The sequence below is a fragment of the Oncorhynchus keta genome, chromosome 37 (genome assembly GCF_023373465.1).
Source record: "Oncorhynchus keta strain PuntledgeMale-10-30-2019 chromosome 37, Oket_V2, whole genome shotgun sequence".
Lineage (NCBI taxonomy): Eukaryota > Metazoa > Chordata > Actinopteri > Salmoniformes > Salmonidae > Oncorhynchus > Oncorhynchus keta.
Window position 1 is genome coordinate 28,873,969 of NC_068457.1, and position 23,092 is coordinate 28,897,060.

The window sequence follows — 23,092 nt, forward strand, 5'->3', positions numbered from 1 at the left end:
CCAGGACATAACAGAGGGGTTCAGCATTTAGACCAGGAAAGACATAACAGAGGAGGGGTTCAGCACTAGACCAGGACATAACAGAGGGGTTCAGCACTAGACCAGGACAGAGCAGAGGAGGGGTTCAGCACTAGACCAGGACATAACAGAGGAGGGTTCAGCATTTAGACCAGGACAGACATAACAGAGGAGGGGTTCAGCACTAGACCAGGACATAACAGAGGAGGGGTTCAGTATTTAGACCAGGACAGACATAACAGAGGACCAGGACAGACATAACAGAGGACCAGGACAGACATAACAGAGGACCAGGACAGACATAACAGAGGACCAGGACAGACATAACAGAGGACCAGGACAGACATAACAGAGGACCAGGACAGACATAACAGAGGAGGGGTTCAGCACTAGACCAGGACATAACAGAGGACCAGGACAGACATAACAGAGGACCAGGACAGACATAACAGAGGACCAGGACAGACATAACAGAGGAGGGGTTCAGCACTAGACCAGGACATAACAGAGGAGGGGTTCAGCACTAGACCAGGACAGACATAACAGAGGAGGGGTTCAGCACTAGACCAGGACAGACATAACAGAGGAGGGGTTCAGCACTAGACCAGGACAGACATAACAGAGGAGGGGTTCAGCACTAGACCAGGACAGACATAACAGAGGAGGGGTTCAGCACTAGACCAGGACAGACATAACAGAGGAGGGGTTCAGCACTAGACCAGGACAGACATAACAGAGGAGGGGTTCAGCACTAGACCAGGACATACATAACAGAGGACGGGTTCAGCACTAGACCAGGACATAACAGAGGAGGGGTTCAGCTCGAAGACCAGGACAGACATAACAGAGGAGGGGTTCAGCACTAGACCAGGACAGACATAACAGAGGAGGGGTTCAGCTCTAGACCAGGACATAACAGAGGAGGGGTTCAGCTCTAGACCAGGACAGACATAACAGAGGAGGGGTTCAGCTCTAGACCAGGACAGACATAACAGAGGAGGGTTCAGCACTAGACCAGGACATAACAGAGGAGGGGTTCAGCTCTAGACCAGGACATAACAGAGGAGGGGTTCAGCACTAGACCAGGACATAACAGAGGAGGGGTTCAGCTCTAGACCAGGACATAACAGAGGAGGGGTTCAGCACTAGACCAGGACATAACAGAGGAGGGGTTCAGCTCTAGACCAGGACATAACAGAGGGGTTCAGCTCTAAGACCAGGACATAACAGAGGAGGGGTTCAGCTCTAGACCAGGACATAACAGAGGACCAGGACAGACATAACAGAGGACCAGGACAGACATAACAGAGGACCAGGACAGACATAACAGAGGACCAGGACAGACATAACAGAGGACCAGGACAGACATAACAGAGGACCAGGACAGACATAACAGAGGACCAGGACAGACATAACAGAGGACCAGGACAGACATAACAGAGGACCAGGACAGACATAACAGAGGACCAGGACAGACATAACAGAGGAGGGGTTCAGCACTAGACCAGGACATAACAGAGGAGGGGTTCAGCACTAGACCAGGACATAACAGAGGACCAGGACAGACTGTAGGTTTCACTTCAATGTTAGAGTCATTATGGATGTATGTGGAGTTTAGTTCTTGTTGTAGAACTTCATTCACAACTCAGTCGGTCATCAGTCTCCCTGTTGTTTATGCATGGTGGCACTGGAATAAATACCTTCCCACCCACACACACACACACACACACACACACACACACACACACACACACACACACACACACAGTAGAGAAGTGTGGTCAGCTCTGTGTTTCTGAGTATGCTCCAGGACTACTCCCACTACGCTAGACCACGGTAGCCATGGTAACCTCTGTGCTTTTGTCCCCCATAGTCATCATCTGATATGACCCCCCCCAGACGCAACCAATCACTGCTAGGCTCCTCCTGTCACACTGGTTCTGGGCGAGGCTTGGGTGGTGATGGTGGTCAAGGGGCTTCATGTGTGGTTGTTGCTATTGGCTAGTTGTCTCCTGGTGGGCGAGTCCCGTACCACCCTCTGGGCGGCACAGTGTGTGTGTACAGGCACGCCTCCTGGAAGACACACACAGTCCGGCTCGCTGAAGGTGTTGTGGCACAGAACACACCCCTTCTTCTGTGATACCAGGACTGGGCTCCTCCTCTGCTTCAACTGATGACACGACAACAAGGCCACAGTTACATCTCACCTTCATCACGACTCAGCAGAACGTAGGAGCAATTACCAAAAGATTTAAAATCAGAAGAGCTTTGTCGTAAACATACAGAGTTGTGTGTGTGTGTGTGTGTTGTTGTGAATGGGTAGATATTACTGCACTGTTGGAGCTAGAAACACAAGCATTTCGCTACACCCGCAATAACATCTGCTGAACACGTGTATGTAACCCAAAAAAATGTGATTTGATTTTGTGTGTGTGTGTGTGTGTGTGTGTGTGTGTGTGTGTGTGTGTGTGTGTGTGTGTGTGTGTGTGTGTGTGTGTGTGTGTCGCGTCGTTCCAATCTCACCCTGTCATGCTGCAGCTGTAGGTTCTCTGACCTCGCCAGCCCCAGTGCAACCTGGGAGGTGCGGCAGGCGTGCATACTCCCCCGCAGGGCGCGTCCGAGGAACGGGCGAAGCAGCTGCAGGGACCAGCCTTCAGGAAGCAGGTCCAGTACGCGCACAGCGTCGAACACCTCCCCGTGCCGGTTTAACAGGTCCACCGCTGCCATCTCCAGCTCCCCGGTGACCGTACTACTGGGAAGGTCCCGGTCCAGATAGACCCCCAGGAGGAGGTGGAAGAGGTTCTGCTGGTAGGCCGGGTCCCGGGAGGCGGAACCCCACACGCAGTAGGCCTCAGCCGCGGGGAAGTCTTTGAGCTGGTGCACCAGGATGTGTAACGCCTTATCGTGCTCCTCTAGTTTCCCGTGGAGCGTGGCTCTCTCCAGAAACAACTGGTCACATTCCTGTATCTTACCTGAAGGAGGGAGGGGGAGACAGAGCCATAGGTTATAGTAGGTTATAACCATGTCATGGATAAAACCAGGGTTATAGTAGGTTATAACCATGTCATTGTGGATAAAACCAGGGTTATAGTAGGTTATAACCATGTCATGGATAAAACCAGGGTTATATTAGGTTATAACCATGTCATCGTGGATAAAACCAGGGTTATAGTAGGTTATAACCATGTCATGGATAAAACCAGGGTTATAGTAGGTTATAACCACGTCATTGTGGATAAAACCAGGGTTATAGTAGGTTATAACCATGTCATGGATAAAACCAGGGTTATATTAGGTTATAACCATGTCATCGTGGATAAAACCAGGGTTATAGTAGGTTATAACCATGTCATGGATAAAACCAGGGTTATAGTAGGTTATAACCACGTCATCATGGATAAAACCAGGGTTATAGCAGGTTATAACCACGTCATCGCGGATAAAACCAGGGTTACAGCAGGTTATAACCACGTCATCGTGGATAAAACCAGGGTTACAGCAGGTTATAACCACATCATCGTGGATAAACCAGGGTTATAGTAGGTTATAACCACGTCATCGTGGATAAAACCAGGGTTATAGTAGGTTATAACCATGTCATCGTGGATAAAACCAGGGTTATAGCGGGTTATAAGCACGTCATCGTGGATAAAACCAGGGTTATAGTAGGTTATAACCACATCATGGATAAAACCAGGGTTATAGTAGGTTATAACCATGTCATCGTGGATAAAACCAGGGTTATAGCGGGTTATAAGCACGTCATCGTGGATAAAACCAGGGTTATAGTAGGTTATAACCACGTCATCGTGGATAAAACCAGGGTTATAGTAGGTTATAACCATGTCATCGTGGGATAAAACCAGGGTTATAGTAGGTTATAACCACGTCATCATGGATAAACCAGGGTTATAGCAGGTTATAACCATGTCATCGTGGATAAAACCAGGGTTATAGTAGGTTATAACCACGTCATTGTGGATAAAACCAGGGTTATAGCAGGTTATAACCACGTCATGGATACAACCAGGGTTATAGCAGGTTATAACCACGTCATGATACAACCAGGGTTATAGCAGGTTATAACCACGTCATCGTGGATAAACCAGGGTTATAGCAGGTTATTACCACGTCATCGTGGATAAAACCAGGGTTATAGCAGGTTATAACCACGTCATGGATACAACCAGGGTTATAGCAGGTTATAACCACGTCATGGATAAAACCAGGGTTATAGCAGGTTATAACCACGTCATGGATAAAACCAGGGTTATAGCAGGTTATAACCACGTCATGGATACAACCAGGGTTATAGCAGGTTATAACCACGTCATGGATAAAACCAGGGTTATAGCAGGTTATAACCACATCATGGATACAACCAGGGTTATAGCAGGTTATAACCACGTCATGGATAAAACCAGGGTTATAGCAGGTTATAACCACATCATGGATAAAACCAGGGCTATAGCAGGTTATAACCACATCATGGATAAAACCAGGGTTATAGCAGGTTATAACCACATCATGGATAAAACCAGGGTTATAGCAGGTTAAGGTTATAACCACGTCATGGATAAAACCAGGGCTATAGCAGGTTATAACCACATCATGGATAAAACCAGGGTTATAGTAGGTTATAACCACGTCATCGTGGATAAAACCAGGGTTATAGTAGGTTATAACCATGTCATCGTGGATAAAACCAGGGTTATAGTAGGTTATAACCATGTCATCGTGGATAAAACCAGGGTTATAGTAGGTTATAACCACGTCATCGTGGATAAAACCAGGGTTATAGTAGGTTATAACCATGTCATCGTGGATAAAACCAGGGTTATAGTAGGTTATAACCACGTCATCATGGATACAACCAGGGTTATAGCAGGTTATAGACATTCTGTCTTTTTGGAGGACCCCATTATTCTGCCAGGAAACTAAATGTAGTGTATTATCTCATGTTTAAACAATACCAATACCTCAACTGGACGAGATCAAACTAAAATATAGTTTAAAAACGTGGACATCAACAACATTGGCCACATCCAAAATTACACCCCATTCCTGATGAAGTGCACTACTTTTGACCTGAGCCCTGTGCACTGGATACGGAATAGGGTGTAATTTGGGACACAATGACAATGGACAGCTCACCCAGTAGTAGTTGGACGCGGTACAGGCTGGACTCCCTGAGGAGGAGCTGGAGTTTGTCCCGGGCTACAGACACCTGTTGGTCCACTGGGGGGGACTGAGACAGGAGAGACAGGACTCTGTCTGTGTACTGCACTGCCAGGTGGGTGTGGAGCTTCTCTTTCTACAGAGAGACAGAGTTACATACAGTAGACAGAGTTACATACAGTAGACAGACAGCGTGAGAGAGACAGAGAGTTACATACAGTAGACAGACAGCGTGAGAGAGACAGAGTTACATACAGTAGACAGAGAGACAGACAGAGTTACATACAGTAGACAGAGAGACAGACAGAGAGGGAGACAGAGAGTTACATACAGTAGACAGAGAGACAGACAGAGAGGGAGACAGAGAGTTACATACAGTAGACAGAGAGACAGACAGAGTTACATACAGTAGACAGAGAGACAGACAGAGAGGGAGACAGAGAGTTACATACAGTAGACAGAGAGACAGACAGACAGACAGACAGACAGACACAGAGTTACATACAGACAGACAGACAGACACAGAGTTACATACATACAGACAGACACAGAGTTACATACAGACAGACAGACAGACAGACAGACAGACAGAGTTACATACATACAGACAGACAGACAGACACAGAGTTACATACACACAGACAGACAGACACAGAGTTACATACACACAGACAGACAGACACAGAGTTACATACACACAGACACACAGACACACAGACACACAGACAGACAGACAGACAGACAGACAATAAAGACCAAGCGCCAGGGGAAGTTCAAGGAGGTAAATCGTGGAGTATGGAATATGTTCTGAAGTCCTGTGTAGTGTATGTACCCCTTATGAACATGTTATGTACCCCTTATGAACATGTTATGTACCCCTTATGAACATGTTATGTACCCCTTATGAACATGTTATGTACCCCTTATGAACATGTTATGTACCCCTTATGAACATGTTATGTACCCCTTATGAACATGTTATGAATGTGTTATGAATATGTTCTGAAGTCCTGTGTATGTTCTGACCTGTATCCGTCGGCCCAGCACCAGGTGTTCCAGGTAGAGCAGCAGAGCCTGGCTGTGTTTCCCCAGGTACGTGATGACGTCGTCTGGGTTCACCTGGTCCTTCTGCTCCTTAACCTGGTCCTGACCCACCGGCCTCCTGGTGAAGATCTGCACCCCTATCTAGAGAGACCACAGATAAACACCCATATAATTACAATGAGGAGAGTCTTCGACATCATGACTTAGCTTCTGCTAGAACTTAGGGCCCTGGTCAAAAGTAGTATACAATATAGGGCCGTGGTCAAAAGTAGTATACAATATAGGGCCCTGGTCAAAAGTAGTATACAATATGGGACCCTGGTCAAAAGTAGTATACAATATAGGACCCTGGTCAAAAGTAGTATACAATATAGGGATTAAGGTGCCATTTCGAAACGCAGACAGAAACGTACCGTCTGGTCTCTCTGCAGGGCCCAGTCCGCATATTTCCACACCAGGTCCGGGTTGGAACAGAAACCCAGGAAGTCCACAATGTACTCATACAGGTCAGACCTGGTAGAGTCCTGAAGGTCCCCATTCACTACCCGCACCCACAACTACAGGAGGAGAGGAGAGAGGCATCTTACAACCCCATAGTCATTTCATTACCATTCATATTCAATTAATAATCAAGATAATGGATTGGATTTAATAGGGCTTTTCAACCTAGGTGCTCAAAACGCATTCGTTTAAGATGTGGCCAGGTTTGATCAGATTTATTTGATTTTGCCATATAAAGAGCCATGGTGGTACGGTCATCGTGTTCATACTAAGGTAGTGTACAGTAGTAGCATGTTTACCTGTAGAGCAGCTGAATCCTGTCCGTTATAATGGTAGAGGAGGCCTAGTGCAAAATACCTGATGTTTAGGAGAAAGGTAAACCAACATAAAAAAAACACACTCATTACAGACTTTAAAGGCAATAGCATAGCAGGCTACTTTGAACGCAATATCTTAGTGCCCACTAGGCTAACTATAGTAGTGCCAACTAGACTAGGCTAGCTGTCGTACCGGCTGGGCTAGGCTAGCTGCCGTACCCGCTAGGCAAGGCTAGCTGCCGTACCCGCTAGGCTAGCTGCCGTACCCGCTAGGCTAGCTGCCGTACCCGCTAGGCAAGGCTAGCTGCCGTACCCGCTAGGCAAGGCTAGCTGCCGTACCCGCTAGACAAGGCTAGCTGCCGTACCCGCTAGGCAAGGCTAGCTGCCGTACCCGCTAGGCAAGGCTAGCTGCCGTACCCGCTAGGCAAGGCTAGCTGCCGTACCCGCTAGGCTAGGCTAGCTGCAGTACCCGCTAGGCTAGCTGCAGTACCCGCTAGGCTAGCTGCAGTACCCGCTAGGCCAGCTGCAGTACCCGCTAGGCCAGCTGCAGTACCCGCTAGGCCAGCTGCAGTACCCGCTAGGCCAGCTGCAGTACCCGCTAGGCCAGCTGCAGTACCCACTTGTGGTGTTTCTCTAGCCAGGGGGCGCTGTCTGCCAGTAAACAGGCGTTGGGGGAGGCCAGCAGGTCCAGAAGACTCTCATGGTCCTGCTCAGCGTAGAGCTTCAACAGAGCCGTGTCCACGTCCTCCCGGCATCCGTTAGCCCCCTCCGTGCTTCGCATCTCACCCAGGTACGTGATGAGGAACCTAGAATAATAATAATAATAATAGCCATTTAGCAGCCACTTTTACCACTTTATGGTCCTGGGAATCAAACCAACTATTATAGTCGTTGCAATCATCATACTCTGCCAACTGAGCTACAGAGGACCACGTCTCTTACCTCTTGCACCTCTGGACCTTGTCCTGGTCCCCCTGCGCCAGGTGGTTGAGGTCGGCGAACCCGTGGAGCGGTGGGTGGCAGCGGGCGAAGGAGGAGGAGGCCGGGAGGAGGAGAGGGTAGAGGGAGATCAACTCCCGGACGTCCAACTGACCCGTCCGGAAGTGTTCTTTCGCTTCGAGAAACTGAAGCTGTCCAAACTGTATGAATCCTGCTTGCTGGAGGATTCTTTTGTGCAATATCTGAGGAAGGAGGGCGTGGGGGGGTGAGGGGGGGTGTAAATGAAATGCATCACATCTCATCCCTCTTATTCTATATTTTACATTTCATAAGGATACAATCACCCCAGTTAAATGAGCCACCTGGGAACACGATGCATCACTGTCACAATAACCCCCTGGGCTGTACTCACAAAAGACCAAGATAAACTATGGAAATGAACTTTTTTTAGTTATTGAAAAAAATAATAATAAATCCACTCCCCTTTTCTCCAATTTCATGGTATCCAATTGGTAGTTACAGTCTTGTCCCATCACTGCAACTCTCATAGGGACTCGGGAGAGGAGAAGGTCGAGAGACGTGCGTCCTCCGAAACACAACCCAACCAAGCCGCACTGCTTCTTGACACATTGCCCACTTTACCTGGAAGCCAGCCGCACCAATGTGTCGGAGGAAACACTGTACAACTGGCGACCGTGTCAGCGTGCACTGCTCCCGGCCCACCACAGGAATCGCAATGGGACAAGAACATCCCTGCCGGCCAAACCCTCCCCTAACCCGGACGACGCTGGGCCAATTGTGCGCCGCCCCATGGGTCTCCTGGTTGCAGTCGGCTGCGACACAGCCTGGACTCGAACCAGGATCTCTAGTAGCCTTAGACCACTGCTCCACTAGTGGCACAGCTAGCACTGCCTTAGACCCCTGCTCCTCTAGTGGCACAGCTAGCACTGCCTTAGACCCCTGCTCTACTATTTTATTTTTTTATTTCACCTTTATTTAACCAGGTAGGCTAGTTGAGAACAAGTTCTCATTTGCAACTGCGACCTGGCCAGGACTAGTGGTACAGCTAGCACTGCCTTAGACCCCTGCTCTACTAGTGGTACAGCTAGCACTGCCTTAGACCCCTGCTCTACTAGTGGCACAGCTAGCACTGCCTTAGACCCCTGCTCTACTAGTGGTACAGCTAGCACTGCCTTAGACCCCTGCTCTACTAGTGGTACAGCTAGCACTGCCTTAGACCCCTGCTCCTCTAGTGGCACAGCTAGCACTGCCTTAGACCCCTGCTCTACTAGTGGTACAGCTAGCACTGCCTTAGACCCCTGCTCTACTAGTGGTACAGCTAGCACTGCCTTAGACCCCTGCTCTACTAGTGGTACAGCTAGCGCTGCCTTAGACCACTGCTCCACTAGTGGCACAGCTAGCGCTGCCTTAGACCCCTGCTCTACTAGTGGTACAGCTAGCACTGCCTTAGACCCCTGCTCTACTAGTGGCACAGCTAGTGCTGCCTTAGACCCCTGCTCTACTAGTGGCACAGCTAGCACTGCCTTAGACCCCTGCTCCTCTAGTGGCACAGCTAGCACTGCCTTAGACCCCTGCTCCACTAGTGGCACAGCTAGCGCTGCCTTAGACCACTGCTCCTCCAGTGGCACAGCTCGCACTGCCTTAGACCCCTGCTCCACTAGTGGCACAGCTAGCGCTGCCTTAGACCACTGCTCCTCTAGTGGCACAGCTAGCACTGCCTTAGACCCCTGCTCCACTAGTGGCACAGCTAGCGCTGCCTTAGACCACTGCTCCTCCAGTGGCACAGCTCGCACTGCCTTAGACCCCTGCTCCACTAGTGGCACAGCTAGCGCTGCCTTAGACCACTGCTCCTCTAGTGGCACAGCTAGCGCTGCCTTAGACCACTGCTCCACTAGTGGCACAGCTAGCGCTGCCTTAGACCACTGCTCCTCTAGTGGCACAGCTAGCGCTGCCTTAGACCACTGCTCCTCCAGTGGCACAGCTAGCACTGCCTTAGACCCCTGCTCCACTAGTGGCACAGCTAGCACTGCCTTAGACCCCTGCTCCACTAGTGGCACAGCTAGCACTGCCTTAGACCCCTGCTCCACTAGTGGCACAGCTAGCGCTGCCTTAGACCCCTGCTCCTCTAGTGGCACAGCTAGCACTGCCTTAGACCACTGCTCCTCTAGTGGCACAGCTAGCGCTGCCTTAGACCACTGCTCCTCCAGTGGCACAGCTAGCGCTGCCTTAGACCCCTGCTCCACTAGTGGCACAGCTAGCACTGCCTTAGACCCCTGCTCCACTAGTGGCACAGCTAGCACTGCCTTAGACCCCTGCTCCACTAGTGGCACAGCTAGCACTGCCTTAGACCACTGCTCCTCTAGTGGCACAGCTAGCGCTGCCTTAGACCCCTGCTCCACTAGTGGCACAGCTAGCGCTGCCTTAGACCCCTGCTCCACTAGTGGCACAGCTAGCGCTGCCTTAGACCCCTGCTCCACTAGGGAGGCCTAGAAATCAGCATTTTGATAATCTGTTCTCAGCTCGTGGAGAGTATTGAAAAGCTCTCTAGCAGAAACACTATTTGTGGCAGACAGTCTGTACCTGGAACTTGTCTTTGGGAATGTTCCTCCTGGCTCCCTCAGTCAGAGCCAGGGCCTCCTCCACTCTGTGTCCAGCTAGCAGCTCCTGAATCTGTCTCTCCAGGGGTAGGGGCACCAGCACGTACACAGCCTTAGTGGAGGCCAGAACCACCTTACCTATAGGGACAGAGACAGTTAGGAACAGAGACTGAGGACAGGGACACAGTTAGGAACAGAGACTGAGGACAGGGACACAGTTAGGGACAGAGACAGGGACACAGTTAGGGACAGAGACAGGGACACAGTTAGGGACAGAGACAGTTAGGAACAGGGACACAGTTAGGGACAGAGACAGTGAGGAACAGAGACAGTGAGGAACAGAGACAGTGAGGAACAGAGACAGTGAGGAACAGAGACAGTTAGGAACAGAGACAGTTAGGAACAGAGACAGTTAGGAACAGAGACAGTGAGGAACAGAGACAGTTAGGAACAGAGACAGTGAGGAACAGAGACAGTGAGGAACAGAGACAGTGAGGAACAGAGACAGTGAGGAACAGAGACAGTGAGGAACAGAGACAGTGAGGAACAGAGACAGTGAGGAACAGAGACAGTGAGGAACAGAGACAGTGAGGAACAGAGACAGTGAGGAACAGAGACAGTGAGGAACAGAGACAGTGAGGAACAGAGACAGTTAGGAACAGAGACAGGGGACAGGGACAGAGCTAGGAACAGAGACAGTTAGGAACAGAGACAGTTAGGAACAGAGACAGTTAGGAACAGAGACAGTTAGGGACAGAGACAGTTAGGGACAGAGACAGTTAGGGACAGAGACAGGGACAGAGACAGTTAGAGACAGTTAGGGACAGAGACAGTTAGGGACAGAGACAGTGAGGAACAGAGACAGTGAGGAACAGAGCTAGGAACAGAGACAGTTAGGAACAGAGACAGTTAGGAACAGAGACAGTTAGGAACAGAGACAGTTAGGAACAGAGACAGTTAGGAACAGAGACAGTGAGGAACAGAGACAGTGAGGAACAGAGACAGTGAGGAACAGAGACAGTGAGGAACAGAGACAGTGAGGAACAGGGACAGGGACACAGTTAGGGACAGAGACAGTTAGGGACAGAGACAGAGGACAGGGACAGAGCTAGGAACAGAGACAGTTAGGAACAGAGACCGTGAGGAACAGAGACCGTGAGGAACAGAGACAGTGAGGAACAGAGACAGTGAGGAACAGAGACAGTGAGGAACAGAGACAGTGAGGAACAGAGACAGTGAGGAACAGAGACAGGGGACAGGGACACAGTTCGGGACAGAGACAGTTAGGGACAGAGACAGTTAGGGACTGAGACAGGGGACAGGGACAGAGCTAGGAACAGAGACAGTTAGGAACAGAGACAGTTAGGAACAGAGACAGTGAGGAACAGAGACAGTGAGGAACAGAGACAGTGAGGAACAGAGACAGTGAGGAACAGAGACAGTGAGGAACAGAGACAGTTAGGAACAGAGACCGTGAGGAACAGAGACCGTGAGGAACAGAGACAGTGAGGAACAGAGACAGTGAGGAACAGAGACAGTGAGGAACAGAGACAGTGAGGAACAGAGACAGTGAGGAACAGAGACAGGGGACAGGGACACAGTTCGGGACAGAGACAGTTAGGGACAGAGACAGTTAGGGACAGAGACAGGGGACAGGGACAGAGCTAGGAACAGAGACAGTTAGGAACAGAGACAGTTAGGAACAGAGACAGTGAGGAACAGAGACAGTGAGGAACAGAGACAGTGAGGAACAGAGACAGTGAGGAACAGAGACAGTGAGGAACAGAGACAGGGGACAGGGACACAGTTAGAGACAGAGACAGTTAGGGACAGAGACAGTTAGGGACAGAGACAGTTAGGGACAGAGACAGTTAGGGACAGAGACAGTTAGGGACAGAGACAGTTAGGGACAGAGACAGTTAGGGACAGAGACAGGGGACAGGGACAGAGCTAGGAACAGAGACAGTTAGGAACAGAGACAGTGAGGAACAGAGACAGTGAGGAACAGAGACAGTGAGGAACAGAGACAGGGGACAGGGACACAGTTAGAGACAGAGACAGTTAGGGACAGAGACAGGGGACAGGGACACAGTTAGAGACAGAGACAGTTAGGGACAGAGACAGTTAGGGACAGAGACAGTTAGGGACAGAGACAGGGGACAGGGACAGAGCTAGGAACAGAGACAGTTAGGAACAGAGACAGTGAGGAACAGAGACAGTGAGGAATAGAGACAGTGAGGAACAGAGACAGTGAGGAACAGGGGACAGGGGACAGGGACAGAGCGAGGAACAGAGACAGTGAGGAACAGAGACAGTGAGGAACAGAGACAGTGAGGAACAGAGACAGTGAGGAACAGAGACAGTGAGGAACAGAGACAGTGAGGAACAGAGACAGTGAGGAACAGAGACAGTGAGGAACAGAGACAGTGAGGAACAGAGACAGTGAGGAACAGAGACAGTGAGGAACAGAGACAGTGAGGGACAGAGACAGTGAGGGACAGAGACAGTGAGGGACAGAGACAGTGAGGGACAGAGACAGTGAGGAACAGAGACAGTGAGGAACAGAGACAGTGAGGAACAGAGACAGTGAGGAACAGAGACAGTTAGGAACAGAGACAGTTAGGAACAGAGACAGGGACACAGTGAGGAAGAGAGACAGGGGACAGAGACAGTTAGGAACAGAGACAGTTAGGAACAGAGACAGTTAGGAACAGAGACAGTTAGGAACAGAGACAGTTAGGAACAGAGACAGTTAGGGACAGAGACAGTTAGGAACAGAGACAGTTAGGAACAGAGACACAGCTAGGGACAGAGCTAGGGACAGAGACAGTTAGGAACAGAGACAGTTAGGAACAGAGACAGTTAGGAACAGAGACAGGGGACAGAGACAGTTAGGAACAGAGACAGGGGACAGAGACAGTTAGGAACAGAGACAGTTAGGGACAGAGACAGTTAGGGACAGAGACAGTTAGGGACAGAGACAGTTAGGGACAGAGACAGTTAGGGACAGAGACAGAGCTAGGAACAGAGACAGTTAGGAACAGAGACAGTGAGGAACAGAGACAGTGAGGAACAGAGACAGTGAGGAACAGAGACAGGGGACAGGGACACAGTTAGAGACAGAGACAGTTAGGGACAGAGACAGTTAGGGACAGAGACAGTTAGGGACAGAGACAGTTAGGGACAGAGACAGTTAGGGACAGAGACAGGGGACAGGGACAGAGCTAGGAACAGAGACAGTTAGGAACAGAGACAGTGAGGAACAGAGACAGTGAGGAACAGAGACAGTGAGGAACAGAGACAGTGAGGAACAGAGACAGGGGACAGGGACACAGTTAGAGACAGAGACAGTTAGGGACAGAGACAGTTAGGGACAGAGACAGGGGACAGAGCTAGGAACAGAGACAGTGAGGAACAGAGACAGTGAGGAACAGAGACAGTGAGGAACAGAGACAGTGAGGAACAGAGACAGTTAGGAACAGAGACAGTGAGGAACAGAGACAGTGAGGAACAGAGACAGTGAGGAACAGAGACAGTGAGGAACAGAGACAGTGAGGAACAGAGACAGTGAGGAACAGAGACAGTGAGGAACAGAGACAGTGAGGAACAGAGACAGTGAGGAACAGAGACAGTGAGGAACAGAGACAGTTAGGAACAGAGACAGTTAGGAACAGAGACAGTTAGGAACAGAGACAGTTAGGAACAGAGACAGTGAGGGACAGAGACAGTGAGGGACAGAGACAGTGAGGGACAGAGACAGTGAGGAACAGAGACAGTGAGGAACAGAGACAGTGAGGAACAGAGACAGTGAGGAACAGAGACAGTGAGGAACAGAGACAGTGAGGAACAGAGACAGTTAGGAACAGAGACAGTTAGGAACAGAGACAGTTAGGAACAGGGACACAGTGAGGAAGAGAGACAGGGGACAGAGACAGTTAGGAACAGAGACAGTTAGGAACAGAGACAGTTAGGAACAGAGACAGTTAGGAACAGAGACAGTTAGGAACAGAGACAGTTAGGAACAGAGACAGTTAGGAACAGAGACAGTTAGGAACAGAGACAGGGGACAGGGACACAGCTAGGGACAGAGCTAGGGACAGAGACAGTTAGGAACAGAGACAGTTAGGAACAGAGACAGTTAGGAACAGAGACAGGGGACAGAGACAGTTAGGAACAGAGACAGTTAGGAACAGAGACAGTTAGGAACAGAGACAGTTAGGAACAGAGACAGTTAGGAACAGAGACAGTTAGGAACAGAGACAGGGGACAGGGACACAGCTAGGGACAGAGAGTTAGGAACAGAGACAGGGGACAGAGACAGTTAGGAACAGAGACAGGGGACAGAGACAGGGACACAGTTAGGAACAGGGGTAGGGGCACCAGAACATACACAACTTTAGAGGAGGCCAGAACTAGTTTACCTAAAAAAAAAACACAGACAGGGACTGGTCACAGTTAGGTTTAGGGACAGGGACGGGTCAGGGACACCGACAGGTCAGGGTCAGGGACACCGACAGGTCAGGGTCTTGGACACAGCCAGGTCAGGGTCACAGACAGGTCAGGGTCACAGACAGGTCAGGGTCACAGACAGGTCAGGGCCACAGACAGGTCAGGGCCACAGACAGGTCAGGGCCACAGACAGGTCAGGGCCACAGACAGGTCAGGGCCACAGACAGGTCAGGGACAGGGCCACAGACAGGTCAGGGACAGGTCAGGGCCACAGACAGGTCAGGGACAGGTCAGGGTCACAGACAGGTCAGGGTTAGGGACACAGACAGGTCAGGGTTAGGGACACAGACAGGTCAGGGTTAGGGACACAGACAGGTCAGGGACACAGACAGGTCAGGGACACAGACAGGTCAGGGACACAGACAGGTCAGGGACACAGACAGGTCAGGGTTAGGGACACAGACAGGAACGGGTCACCATCTCTTCAGCCATAGATCATGTAGACATAGGTCTACTGAGGTAAGCCAACAAGGCTAGACATTTAGACTAGTGTAGGGGAGCAATGTTGGCACCTTCAAAGTCCTGTAGGATGTGTCCGTCTCTGAAGGAGAGGGTCTGTTTGAGCTGCTGGTCCAGCATACTGTGGATGGTGACGAAGCCCTCGTCTAGCGCCACCACATAGGGAAAACACACAGCCGCTCCCATCACACTCTCTGACCAGTTCACTGGGGCACGCTGGGATATACCCTCTGCATTGGCAAACATACCTGAGAGAGAGAGACAGAGAGAGAGAGAGAGAGACAGAGAGAGAGACAGAGAGAGAGAGAGAGAGACAGAGAGAGCATACTTCACTAGTGATATGTTAGTAATAAGATCTACTGATAAACAATACAGCTGATGTTGTAATGACTCACCCAGGCCACCAGGGGCAGCCAAGAGGAACTCCTCCCTGCCGATCCTCTTGACTATGGGCTTCCTCTCCTCGCTGTCATAGGGGAACAGGTCCTGCGCGGCCCCTGTGCTGTAGTTAAGGATCATGTACTGCGTGGAGAGGGCCAGGCACAGGAAGTAACCGTCCAGACTGACCGCACACGGCTGCTCCGGCGTGTTGACCTCTTTCACCAGCTGCACCCTGTCCTCGTAAACCATGTATATCTGGACGGTGCGCCGCCGGGCCGAGAGCACCCCGATCTCCACGCAGAACGGGTCCCCGTTCACCGGGTTCTCGTTGACGCAGAACGCGGCCACGCCCTTAATCTTGGCCCCGCCCGAAGGTACGGGTTCTAAGGTGATCATGTCAATAACACTGACTGTAGCGTCACAGAGCACAATGATGCGTTCTAGCGCTGACGCGGCCTTCAGGGCCTCCACGGGCTTTTTCAGGCCCAGGTACTTGAACAGCAGCTTCTGGACGGTGTAGGATAGCATCCCCTTGGTCGTGGCATGCTCCTCTAGCAGGAAGTGATGTATGAAGCAGTCGTTGGTGCCCACGTACAGGTGCTTGCCGCAGCACTCGATGCACTCAATGTTGATGCGGGCCTTGTCTCCCATCAGGAGCTCCCGCTCCACGGCAGGGACCAGCTCAAATGCCTTCACACTCATCTTGAAGGCACAGCACACATCTACTGCAAGAGAGGAGGAGATCAGGTCAACACAGACATCTACTGCAAGAGAGGAGGGGATCAGGTCAACACAGACATCTACTGCAAGAGAGGAGGAGATCAGGTCAACACAGACATCTACTGCAAGAGAAGAGGAGATCAGGTCAACACAGACATCTACTGCAAGAGAGGAGGAGATCAGGTCAACACAGACATCTACTGCAAGAGAGGAGGAGATCAGGTCAACACAGACATCTACTGCAAGTGAAGAGGAGATCAGGTCAACACAGACATCTCCTGCAAGAGAAGAGGAGATCAGGTCAACACAGACATCTACTGCAAGAGAAGAGATCAGGTCAACACAGACATCTACTGCAAGAGAAGAGGAGATCAGGTCAACACAGACATCTACTGCAAGAGAGGAGGAGATCAGGTCAACACAGACATCTACTGCAAGAGAAGAGGAGATCAGGTCAACACAGACATCTCCTGCAAGAGAGGAGGAGATCAGGTCAACACAGACATCTACTGCAAGAGAAGAGGAGATCAGGTCAACACAGACATCTCCTGCAAGAGAGGAGGAGATCAGGTCAACACAGACATCTCCTGCAAGAGAGGAGGAGATCAGGTCAACACAGACATCTCCTGCAAGAGAAGAGGAGATCAGGTCAACACAGACATCTACTGCAAGAGAGGAGGGGATCAGGTCAACACAGACATCTCCTGCAAGAGAAGAGGGATCAGGTCAACACAGACATCTACTGCAAGAGAGGAGAGATCAGGTCAACACAGACATCTACTGCAAGAGAGGAGGAGATCAGGTCAACACAGACATCTCCTGCAAGAGAGGAGGAGATCAGGTCAACACAGACATCTACTGCAAGAGAGGAGGGGATCAGGTCAACACAGACATCTACTGCAAGAGAGGAGATCAGGTCAACACAGACATCTCCTGCAAGAGAGGAGGAGATCAGGTCAACACAGACATCTACTGCAAGAGAGGAGATCAGGTCAACACAGACATCTCCTGCAAGAGAGGAGGAGATCAGGTCAACACAGACATCTCCTGCAAGAGAGGAGGAGATCAGGTCAACACAGACATCTACTGCAAGAGAGGAGGAGATCAGGTCAACACAGACATCTCCTGCAAGAGAGGAGGAGATCAGGTCAACACAGACATCTACTGCAAGAGAGGAGGAGATCAGGTCAACACAGACATCTCCTGCAAGAGAGGAGGAGATCAGGTCAACACAGACATCTACTGCAAGAGAGGAGGAGATCAGGTCAACACAGACATCTCCTGCAAGAGAAGAGGAGATCAGGTCAACACAGACATCTCCTGCAAGAGAGGAGGGGATCAGGTCAACACAGACATCTACTGCAAGAGAGGAGGAGATCAGGTCAACACAGACATCTACTGCAAGAGAAGAGGAGATCAGGTCAACAGACATCTCCTGCAAGAGAAGAGGGGATCAGGTCAACACAGACATCTACTGCAAGAGAGGAGGAGATCAGGTCAACACAGACATCTCCTGCAAGAGAGGAGGAGATCAGGTCAACACAGACATCTCCTGCAAGAGAGGAGGAGATCAGGTCAACACAGACATCTCCTGCAAGAGAGGAGGAGATCAGGTCAACACAGACATCTCCTGCAAGAGAGGAGGAGATCAGGTCAACACAGACATCTCCTGCAAGAGAGGAGGAGATCAGGTCAACACAGACATCTCCTGCAAGAGTCAGGAGGGTGAGATCAGGTCAACACAGACATCTCCTGCAATAGAGGAGGGGATCAGGTCAACACAGACATCTACTGCAAGAGAGGAGATCAGGTCAACACAGACATCTCCTGCAAGAGAGGAGGAGATCAGGTCAACACAGACATCTCCTGCAAGAGAGGAGGAGATCAGGTCAACACAGACATCTCCTGCAAGAGAGGAGGAGATCAGGTCAACACAGACATCTCCTGCAAGAGAGGAGGGGATCAGGTCAACACAGACATCTACTGAAAGAGAGGAGGGGATCAGGTCAACACAGACATCTCCTGCAAGAGAGGAGGAGATCAGGTCAACACAGACATCTCCTGCAAGAGAAGAGGAGATCAGGTCAACACAGACATCTCCTGCAAGAGAAGAGGGGATCAGGTCAACACAGACATCTCCTGCAAGAGAAGAGGGGATCAGGTCAACACAGACATCTACTGCAAGAGAAGAGGAGATCAGGTCAACACAGACATCTACTGCAAGAGAAGAGGGGATCAGGTCAACACAGACATCTCCTGCAAGAGAGGAGGAGATCAGGTCAACACAGACATCTACTGCAAGAGAAGAGGGGATCAGGTCAACACAGACATCTCCTGCAAGAGAAGAGGGGATCAGGTCAACACACTGTGGATGCGTCCCAATTCTCCACCCTTTTCCCAAAGTGTGCACTTGCACACTTACAGGTTATTTCTATAACAATGGTGGAAATTTCCTTCAGCCAATGCTTTTAAATCCATGCACACTTTGGGAGAAGGGTGGATAATTGGGATGCATCCTGTAAGTGCAAAGAAACAGCCTTTCCAATAATATTTTACAAACTCTCACTGAGAGTCCCAACTCCAAGGCTGGTGTGGAATCAGTAGGACCAGGAACTTTTCCTGATCACGTGAACGGACGTGGAAAAACGAGTTAGCTAGGAGGATACCGCAATAATGGTACAACTAGAGACTTCTAGCAATTATCACTTGACAGTTAGCCATCATGCTAGCTTAGCTGGCAACAAACCTTCTCTATACCATCATTACTAGAGTAATTGTGTGGCACTTTGATTAGCAAACCCAGAGCCAAAAATGGGTCCGTTAATTACCTAGCAACATCATGCAAATATTGACTATCCGTTGTGGAAGTAGAGCAATGACTGAAGTAAAGTAAGCTCTCTAGCTAATGTTAACCAGTTTTAGCAGCCTGCTAGCTAGCTGACTGGCTGTATGTAACTAGCTACTAAGCAATGACTCAGGCTGTCATTATTGGTAAATCGGTGCTGCCGTTTACTGTACAAACCTTTCAAAAACAGCTATTTTACATGTCCATACAAAGACGATAGCTAGAAGCTGTCATACCCCAGCAGTAGCCACTGCAGATCTAGTATAGGAGACGCCGATGTACCACGGCCTTCCTGTCTTTTCACTTCTCAATCTCTCCCTTCGCTGCTAACCGCTTGGAGAGCTGCCGCTACGTTTTCAGGTCGAAGAAGGTCATGAGGAGGTTGTGCTTCCTGTTTACAATGCATTGGGGCAATTATATATACATATATTGACAAAATACATGTCTTTCCGCCCTAAAATGGGAGTTGTTGTCCACAAAGCGGCAGTGCGGGCTGTTTAGCTTCCAACTATCCTTTCTTTGGATTAGTGGAACTTATATTCGATCAAATAAACCTCACGTTTGCTCACATTGTATATAGACTTGTTTATACTGTATTATTGACTGTATGTTTGTTTTACTCCATGTGTAACTCTGTGTCGTTGTATCTGTCGAACTGCTTTGCTTTATCTTGGCTAGGTTGCAATTGTAAATGAGAACTTGTTCTCAACTTGCCTACCTGGTTAAATAAAGGTGAAATAAAAATAAAACGTTGCAAATAAGACATAACATTTTTTTTGACCAATTTGTTGACTAACACTCCTTGACCTCCTTACAAAAACTCCTTGCTTGGTGGGAGAAAACACCGCACCTGCTGGAGGGAGACAGATTTTCTTCCTGGTTGGTGGGAGGAGCTATAGGAGGATGGGCTCATTGTAATGGCTGGAATGGTGCTAATGGAACGGAGTCAAACATGGAGTTTCCATGTGTTTTATCCCGTTCTCTGGCTCCATTCCAGACATTACAATGAGCCCCTCCTCCTATAGCTCCTCCCACCAGCCTTCTCGTGAGAAGACATTAAAACCAGATTGGGGGCTAAAGAGCCTGCCAGCTTGTTGTCCTAACAAACGGAAATGAGTTACCTGTGGTTCCTTCAGCCATTCCTTATCCTATATAAGGTCTGAGGTTTACACAGGCTTAGGAGATCTTATTCGTTTTGTGAGATAATATCAGTCAGTTAACATGACCTTTATGAATTATAAAGTATTTATGTGCTTTTGATTACACAAATGCTTCAAAATTCACAAAAAGTGACATTAGCTAATGAAAATGATCAAATTGAACAAAATGTACAAGATCTCATAAGCCTGTGTTTTACCACAGACCTAATTTTCACAGTTTATCCAAACACCCTACAAAAACTCCATTCATTTCCACATAGGCTTTGTCCTTCGAACCTTGGTGGAGTACCAGGGCCTACAAAAATATGCTTGGTCTGTTTCAATAGTGTGTGATTGCGGCCTGCAATTCAGGGCATTCCTTCATGTGGGCACTCAAGCATTTCATTGGTTACTGCATGAACTACCCCTGTGGAGAATCCCATTAATACCTGCATGAACACCCCCCCCCCCTCGAGCATCCCATTAATACCTGCATGAACACCCCCCCCCTCGAGCATCCCATTAATACCTGCATGAACACCCCCTCCTCGAGCATCCCATTAATACCTGCATGAACACCCCCTCGAGCATCCCACTAATACCTGCATGAACACCCCCCTCGAGCATCCCATTAATACCTGCATGAACACCCCCCTCGAGCATCCCATTAATACCTGCATGAACACCCCCTCGAACATCCCATTAATACCTGCATGAACACCCCCCTCGAGCATCCCATTAATACCTGCATGAACACCCCCTCCCCTCGAGCATCCCATTAATACCTGCATGAACACCCCCTCCCCTCGAGCATCCCATTAATACCTGCATGAACACCCCTCCCCTCGAACATCCCATTAATACCTGCATGAACACCCCCCTCGAGCATCCCATTAATACCTGCATGAACACCCCCCTTCGAGCATCCCATTAATACCTGCATGAACACCCCCTCCCCTCGAGCATCCCATTAATACCTGCATGAACACCCCCTCCCCTCGAGCATCCCATTAATACCTGCATGAACACCCCCTCCCCTCGAGCATCCCATTAATACCTGCATGAACACCCCCCTCGAGCATCCCATTAATACCTGCATGAACACCCCCTCCCCTCGAGCATCCCATTAATACCTGCATGAACACCCCCTCCCCTCGAGCATCCCATTAATACCTGCATGAACACCCCCTCCCCTCGAGCATCCCATTAATACCTGCATGAACACCCCCTCCTCGAGCATCCCATTAATACCTGCATGAACACCCCCTCCCCTCGAGCATCCCATTAATACCTGCATGAACACCCCCTCCTCGAACATCCCATTAATACCTGCATGAACACCCCTCCCCTCGAGCATCCCATTAATACCTGCATGAACACCCCCCACCCCTCGAACATCCCATTAATACCTGCATGAACACCCCCTCCCCTCGAGCATCCCATTAATACCTGCATGAACACCCCCTCCCCTCGAGCATCCCATTAATACCTGCATGAACACCCCCTCCCCTCGAGCATCCCATTAATACCTGCATGAACACCCCCTCCCCCACCCCTCGAGCATCCCATTAATACCTGCATGAACACCCCCCCCCCCCCCCCTCGAGCATCCCATTAATACCTGCATGAACACCCCCCCCCCTCGAGCATCCCATTAATACCTGCATGAACACCCCCCCCCCCTCGAGCATCCCATTAATACCTGCATGAACACCCCCTCCCCCCACCCTCGAGCATCCCATTAATACCTGCATGAACACCCCCTCCCCCCCCCCCTCGAGCATCCCATTAATACCTGCATGAACACCCCCCCCCCCCTCGAGCATCCCATTAATACCTGCATGAACACCCCCCCTCGAGCATCCCATTAATACCTGCATGAACACCCCCCCCCCTCGAGCATCCCATTAATACCTGCATGAACACCCCCCCTCGAGCATCCCATTAATACCTGCATGAACACCCCCCCCTCGAACATCCCATTAATACCTGCATGAACACCCCCACCCTCGAGCATCCCATTAATACCTGCATGAACACCCCCCTCGAGCATCCCATTAATACCTGCATGAACACCCCCCTCGAGCATCCCATTAATACCTGCATGAACACCCCCCCCCCCCCTCGAACATCCCATTAATACCTGCATGAACACCCCCCCCCCCTCGAGCATCCCATTAATACCTGCATGAACCCCCCTCGAGCATCCCATTAATACCTGCATGAACCCCCCCCTCGAGCATCCCATTAATACCTGCATGAACACCCCCCGAGCATCCCATTAATACCTGCATGAACACCCCCCTCGAGCATCCCATTAATACCTGCATGAACACCCCCCTCGAGCATCCCATTAATACCTGCATGAACACCCCCCTCGAGCATCCCATTAATACCTGCATGAACACCCCCTCCCCTCGAACA

At 50.0% G+C, this 23,092-nt stretch overlaps 1 protein-coding gene across 5 annotated transcripts; it reads right to left on the reverse strand.

The window, feature by feature from the left end:
• Positions 1-1,045: 1,045 nt before the first annotated feature.
• LOC118378245 (transforming growth factor-beta receptor-associated protein 1 homolog) lies at positions 1,046-20,368 on the reverse strand. Of its 5 annotated transcripts, none has more exons than XM_052500137.1 (12): positions 20,248-20,368; positions 15,979-16,689; positions 15,637-15,831; positions 10,599-10,753; positions 8,001-8,239; positions 7,679-7,864; positions 7,041-7,098; positions 6,654-6,797; positions 6,223-6,381; positions 5,173-5,332; positions 2,542-2,990; positions 1,046-2,188 (listed from the first exon to the last, which is right to left on the reverse strand). In XM_052500137.1, exons 2-12 carry the CDS (start codon positions 16,664-16,666, stop codon positions 1,997-1,999), a joined length of 2,625 nt encoding a protein of 874 aa, XP_052356097.1. In that variant the 5' UTR covers positions 16,667-16,689; positions 20,248-20,368; the 3' UTR covers positions 1,046-1,996. The 5 variants fall into 5 exon arrangements, with proteins under 5 accessions (XP_052356097.1, XP_052356093.1, XP_052356095.1 ...); XM_052500133.1 differs by lacking the exon at positions 20,248-20,368 and adding an exon at positions 19,766-19,885; XM_052500135.1 differs by lacking the exon at positions 20,248-20,368 and adding an exon at positions 19,766-19,883 and having other exon boundaries at positions 15,979-16,686.
• Between the last annotated feature and the right edge of the window lie 2,724 nt (positions 20,369-23,092).

Coding starts and splice junctions, on each gene's coding strand:
- LOC118378245 (XM_052500137.1), bottom strand. CDS start 16,666: ATGAGTGTGAAGGCATTTGAGCTGGTCCCTGCCGTGGAGCGGGAGCTC. Junction 10,754..15,636: donor CATCCTACAGGACTTTGAAG/GTGCCAACATTG, acceptor CTGTCCCTATAG/GTAAGGTGGTTCTGGCCTCC. Junction 7,865..8,000: donor AAGGTCCAGAGGTGCAAGAG/GTAAGAGACGTG, acceptor TTATTATTCTAG/GTTCCTCATCACGTACCTGG.